The 6,000-nt window shown below is 32.3% G+C and overlaps 2 protein-coding genes across 3 annotated transcripts in view; one reads left to right on the top strand and one right to left on the bottom strand.

Moving 5' to 3' along the window:
- Positions 1 to 296, top strand: part of LOC106777536 (uncharacterized N-acetyltransferase p20-like) — a 4,314-nt gene extending 4,018 nt beyond the window's left edge. Inside the window, exon 2 of one of the 2 annotated variants that reach the window (XM_014665129.2) lies at positions 1 to 296. This exon is cut by the window's left edge and continues 1 nt beyond it. In XM_014665129.2, the coding sequence (XP_014520615.1) occupies positions 1 to 197 (197 nt within the window). In that variant the 3' untranslated portion in view covers positions 198 to 296. The other variant, XM_022775988.1, reaches the window with a different exon arrangement.
- Positions 297 to 1,134: 838 nt separating this feature from the next.
- On the bottom strand, positions 1,135 to 3,539 carry LOC106776383 (40S ribosomal protein S3a). Its single transcript, XM_014663823.2, has 6 exons — positions 3,384 to 3,539; positions 3,180 to 3,285; positions 2,555 to 2,692; positions 2,294 to 2,479; positions 1,747 to 1,947; positions 1,135 to 1,438 (listed from the first exon to the last, which is right to left on the bottom strand). The coding sequence occupies exons 1-6, from the start codon at positions 3,440 to 3,442 to the stop codon at positions 1,343 to 1,345; spliced, it is 786 nt and encodes a 261-aa protein (XP_014519309.1). The 5' UTR covers positions 3,443 to 3,539; the 3' UTR covers positions 1,135 to 1,342.
- Between the last annotated feature and the right edge of the window lie 2,461 nt (positions 3,540 to 6,000).

The following is a 6,000-nucleotide window of genomic DNA, read 5'->3' as shown; positions in this document are numbered from 1 at the left end:
GTGAGCAATCGTTGCCAAACTTGGAGAGGATTGAAGCTCTTGTTGATGTGCTGAATGTTGGGTCTCAGAGAGTGCTGGAAAAAGCTGGTTTTCAGAGGGAGGGAATTCTTAGGAAGTATGTGTTCCTCAAAGGAAAAACCAGAGATATGGTGATGTTCAGTGTTCTCTCTACTGATCCCCACCTTTCATCTACTTAATTTGTTTTACTCTTCCTATCGTTTTTATTGGTGTAATTCACTTGCAAAATTAAGAAGCGTTTCTTTCTGTAAGGAGATTTATTGCTGCTGATCACAATCTATAATGCCTAAAGCATACAATTAAGAGCTTCTGGAACCCTTATCCACTCTGGTTGATTCCGAATTAATTTGCAGCTACAAACTAGTTTGAACTAAGATCTATTTTACGAGAACTAAAATTCCCACCTAATTTTTTGAGGATATGTATTAATGAATTCAAGAGGAATGCTCGAACACATCTTGAAAGAAGATTCTTTACTGTCTCAAATGTACTTACGTATGCTTTATAGAGTTGTTGTTTTCTTAGATATTTTAACAAGTTAAAACTTGAACAAAAATCGATTAAAGTATTCTTGAGGAACACTTTAATTGATAAGGGAACATTGAAAATATCATTAAGCATTTAGTTTGTTCTGATTAGGTTTGTTAATATGCTATAGAAGTGTTAGGTTTTGTTAATAAGTAAATAAGGGTTTAGGTTTGTTAATATGTTAAATAACGGTTCTGAGTAATACTTAAATAAAATAAAAAAATAAAAATTATTTTAATTTTATTAGGATCAAAATATCACCTAAAAATAGAAAAAGCAAAACATAGAAATAAGAAAAATCAACCCAACACAGTTAATACGACCACAAACTTATTGTTTAATGAACACCGACTAACGGTTACAGAGACAGGATCATTCATTCCAAACATACATATCAAAAGGTTGGTTAAAATTAGGTTTATGTGTATACCGATTGAAAAATGTTTCGTCGAATGTCTGAGGAACTAACAGCTGAGAAGGTGAAGTAAAAGGCTAAAAGAATGTTGCAAAGTAGCCGAAGGTTTGCAAATGGTTGGATGTTCAATTCAGATACGCAGCCACACATCTCATCCCATTGCACAGTCGATGGAAAAGTAATATACAAAGATTGCACAAATTATCATAGGGAAGCACATGGAATAGGCAGAGAAATTTTAGCGTCTCCAATAAAGCTTAAAAACCAAAAATCCATATCGAAAAAACAAATGCTCTTCTAAATGCCAAAACAAAATTTAAGTATAAATATTAGTAAATGCAACAGGGATTCTAAACAAACAAAAATTCATTATGAGCCAGTTCAAGCTCCAACTACTTCAGTTGTTCCCTCAAGTATTGTTTCATCAGCAGGTCTGTCAACCTTTGTTCCAACGTCTTCCGAGTAATCCCCATGAACCTACAAGTATAAACACAGTAAAATATTACAAAACCTACCAAAGTTTTGTTTATGATATTCGTACAAGAATAAACCACACGATTGTACACTAAAAATAGTAAAACTTTTATGCTGAAATTGCTTCATTCCCAACAATATTACTCATAACTAAGGTCAAAAATCAACAAGGCAATATAGAAAATTGGGAATCCCATGATGCGTAAGAAAATCTTTTGACTAAACCATTTTGGCGATACCGATCAAAGACAAATCCAGCAATGCTTGACTGAATGCTTCAATGACTAAAAATTCAAACAAAAAGGACGTACCTCCATCAATTTGCCAAGGTCAAACTTTGGAGCTTTCAGGATCTTAACTTTACGAATGAACACATTTTGTAGGGGATAGATGCTTGATGTTGCTTTCTCAATCTCTTTCCCAATCATCTCAGGGATGAACTTGCGGACCAGTTCTTTCAAATCACAGGCTGTTGCCTGGTTAACCATTATCTCTCTCATTTTCCTGCGGATCTAAACCGACAACAGTGAGTTTAATAATCTCATATATGTAACAATTCATCCCTTAAACAATATATTAAACAAAAGAAAACAAGAGAAGATACTTTCAGAAAACATGTTCATAAATATGGAAGGCAATTTAGGATACAAGCACATGTGCTGAAGTGCATACAAAAAGAAAATGTTGATATAATAACATGGTTCACATCCTTCAAAATTTATATTACTTTCTTAGGTACAATAGAGAGAAATGAAATTAAAACATGTTCAATTTAACATGAAAACATATCCCTGCATATTTTAAAACTAAATTGAAAACAAAAAAAACTTTAGCATACAACCTCTAAGGAGTTGGTACCTGTCTAATTTGGCTCGATTGTGCATAGCAAGTCCTCTTCACTTGGTTGGCTCGCCTCTTAGTAAAGCCAATGCAGAACATCCTCAGAGTGTAATTATCAGTGGTCTTCACATCTACATGAGCTTCGATCAAAGTTTGCCATTTTCGGACCAAAGACCTCAGCTTGTCGGTTGTGAAATCCATTCCCTAAAAAGATACAGTCCCAAATTAATTGAAATCATCTGAGTCGGGTGTAAAAAATAACTTCGGCCCCCAGCTTACCCAAAAGTTTGTCAAAACATTCTTTCCTTGAACATCCTCGGCTCTCAAACGGATCTTCTTGAAGGCATGGTCCTCATCCCCTTGAAGATCAGCCAATGAGACCTCAAACACTCTGTGTTTGAGTCCTTCCGAAGCAATCTATTATTTGAAACAGTCAGTAAACCCACCACCAACTACACAAGCCCACGATAAGCTTAGAAATTTGAAGTGCACACGTACGCAGAATAACACTTCCCAAATATTATTACAACTACAATACTCCAGATCATGGACAAAGTCATAAAATAATACAAGCAAAAGAATAGCCTAGAATACTAAAAGAAAATATTGATTAAGACACTAAAACAACAACCGAGGTTGTAGAGATAAAAAAGAACAGCCAGCACAACATCTAACTTTTCATCATGCAAATGCCTACACAAAATTCTACTCTTCTTTTGTATAAATTACTATATGAAGATCCAACACTTCAGATATGCAATGCCATCTATAAAAATGAATCTATATTGCTAGATGGACAAAAACAGATTGAAGTGTGTGTGTGTGTGTGTATATATATATATATATATATATATATATATATATATATACACACACACACGATGGTGAAAATAGATATAAAAACCTTGGTGCCCTGGGTACGAGTGACGAGGGTCTTGCCCACATTCTTGACCTGGAACACAGAAGGGGCCTTGATATCGTACCAATCCTTCTTGGAAAAGGGATCGGCGCTGCGGATTGATGGAAGAAGAAGAAGAAGAACATAGTCAAAAAAAGAGATTGCAACAGAACAGTTAAAGAGAAAAAAACGAAGAAAATGGGCACTAACGCCTTCTTCTTGCCACCCTTCTTTCCCTTCGAAATCCTCTTATTCTTTCCGACCGCCATAGTTGCTCTTCTGCTGCTTCAAGGTCTTGTCAAGTCTGGTCTTCTCCGCAGCCGACTGAAACCCTAGCCTCGTCTCCAAGCGCAGCTACTATTAGTTAACTCACTTTATATTCCTTAAAACCCTTATTGGGCTTGGGCATTGTTTGGGCTAAACCCACTCAAACTATTTCGTATTTAGAGCTTTCTTCATGCCCCTCGTTTTGTTTTCTGCATCCCCATCTTTTTTTAAATACCTCAAATGTCCCTTGATTTGACTGGGATAAAATCCTAATTTTTCACTTTCTTTATATTAACTTTTTAAAATTTAATTATTTTTTAAAACCAAAATAATTTTCTACAATAAAAAAATATATTTTATCATACAAGTTTTTTTATATTTACTTTTATAATTATAATTGTATTATCTTTTGTTATCATAAATAAGATTAAAGTAAATAACTCATTATAAAGTAATAACAATAGTAATAATAATAACGTCAACTTATCTTTTAATCTTAAATTTTTCAAAAACTTACTCTCTTTTTTTTAACGATCTAAACATAAATTTTGATTAGTTCATTTAAATTTTATTATTTAAAAATATTTTTCTATAGATTTTTTTTTACAATAAACTTTTTAATTATTTCATTATAATATTAAATATTATATAGGTATTATTTAGGTAAGGAAGATAAATATTTTTTAAAATCAAAGTATTTTTAGTTTTTCAAGCATTATTCAATTGCCACTCTTACAAAATAAAAACAAAAAAAAATCAATTTCCACTCCTTAAAAAATAAACAAAACAAATTGTTTAAATTATGTGAAAAGTTTTAGAGGAAAAAATAAAACTACACTTTTAGGCTTGATAAGAACAGTTTTATTGAAATTTTCTGAACAACTTTATTAATGGTGTTTTTTACATAGAAGTTGGATAAAAGTTAAGTATAAGTTTTGTCATAAGTGGGATACATGGAAGTTGGATACAGAATGTTTTGGACGTGAAATTGTCATTAAATATTAAATTCAGTCCATTTATGTTTTGTTTTGGACGCATTCTTTTTCTTTGTTAAAATATTTGACATTATTTTCCACTGTGATTATAATATGTTAATTGTCTCAAGGATGATACTGATGAAGTTTTACATGCATTAAAAAAAAATCTGCAAAACCCATCAAAACTATTACAAAGTCATAAAAGTTTATGATTTGTAACACCGTGAAAGTGCACATCCCTAATGCATCCTAGCACAGCACAACACTACATAAAACTAACATTCATAATTTTGGAGTTTATTACTAGAATAATAATACTTTCACAACATTTCTTTTATAATATTTTAATATTATTTACGATAAAGTAATTTTTAGACTAATTACAAAATAACATATAAATAGCATTAAAATGTTATAAAAAAAAATATTATCAAGAATATAGAATTAGAGAATCATCCAAAATAGGAACCTTACAAGAGTTTAACAGTGATATATAGAAATCAGAAGCTACATTCTCTAAAACCATTTTTAAAAATAGTGATATTTTAACAATTTTTTAATACTAATGTTACTATTTTATTGGTTCGTATATTTAAAACGATTAAAAATATATTTTCCCGTTTTTAATTTAACTTCCTCAGACGAATCCTAATTCGACACCTAAACCAAACGGCCCCTCACCTTTTCTCCTTCCATAACGTTCCATCGTCCCATCTCACACATCTTTTTCCCAGAAAATTCAAATTAGTGAGAAGGAAAAACAAATCAAAAGGAGAGCACTACACAAAAAGGCATATATATATTATTGGGCCTAGGGCATGCACATCGCTCAACCAAAACCTAACACGATGAGCTTTCAGAGTGATTGACAGAAGAAAGGGAGCACATACTGCAATTATGTCACCACATACCTTTGCCGTGCGTGCTCTCTTCTCTTCTTGTCAATCTCCATCTCTTTCTTCGATCCCGTTCCCTAGCTCTCCATTGCCGGTTAATGTAACTGCAAATCGAGTGAATGATGGAAGGAAGGAGCACCCACCATGTAGCCCTAAATAAAACAAGGAGAAGTAGGTTATTGTGTTTTGTTTTCTTCTAATTACTTCAAATAACTTCCTTAGTTTGCTGAATTTGATCATTCAAACCCTTATTTTGGCTGTGTTCTTCCGTTGTCGGTGATTCCTGCAGGAATGTTTCCCAGATTTGCCAATACGCTTGAATTTACACGCAAGGTAAGTAAATCATGTATTATTTTTCGTATAGAAACGTGATGGATCCATGACTTCGATTGAAAGGGATGATGTATTTGATTGTTGTAGCATTGCACCGTCCTTTTGGAAAATGAGATCATAGCTTTAGGTTGGTGAAAATGTCTGCATAAATAGGTTGCCCAGAATTATCAGTTAACAATGCACAAACTATTTATCAGTAACAACTTATTATAACAGAAGGTGTTAATTAACGTTATCTAAATTTAATTTAGATTGGTTGATACTACATAGAGTCAACTTTAGCAGATTTCAATATAGAATTACCTTATTATTAAATATTATATTTTAAGTCAACCTTTAAAAATACTATTGATA

Source organism: Vigna radiata, chromosome 11 (genome assembly GCF_000741045.1).
Source record: "Vigna radiata var. radiata cultivar VC1973A chromosome 11, Vradiata_ver6, whole genome shotgun sequence".
Lineage (NCBI taxonomy): Eukaryota > Viridiplantae > Streptophyta > Magnoliopsida > Fabales > Fabaceae > Vigna > Vigna radiata.
This window is presented reverse-complemented; position numbering and strand designations above follow the sequence as displayed.

Bases quoted from the DNA above. Each gene is read 5' to 3' on its own strand.
- LOC106776383 (XM_014663823.2), bottom strand. From the start codon at position 3,442: ATGGCGGTCGGAAAGAATAAGAGGATTTCGAAGGGAAAGAAGGGTGGC. The intron at 1,948-2,293 runs GTACCAACTCCT...TTGTCGGTTTAG, and splicing joins AATCGAGCCAAATTAGACAG to ATCCGCAGGAAAATGAGAGA. The intron at 1,439-1,746 runs GTACGTCCTTTT...TTATACTTGTAG, and splicing joins ACCTTGGCAAATTGATGGAG to GTTCATGGGGATTACTCGGA.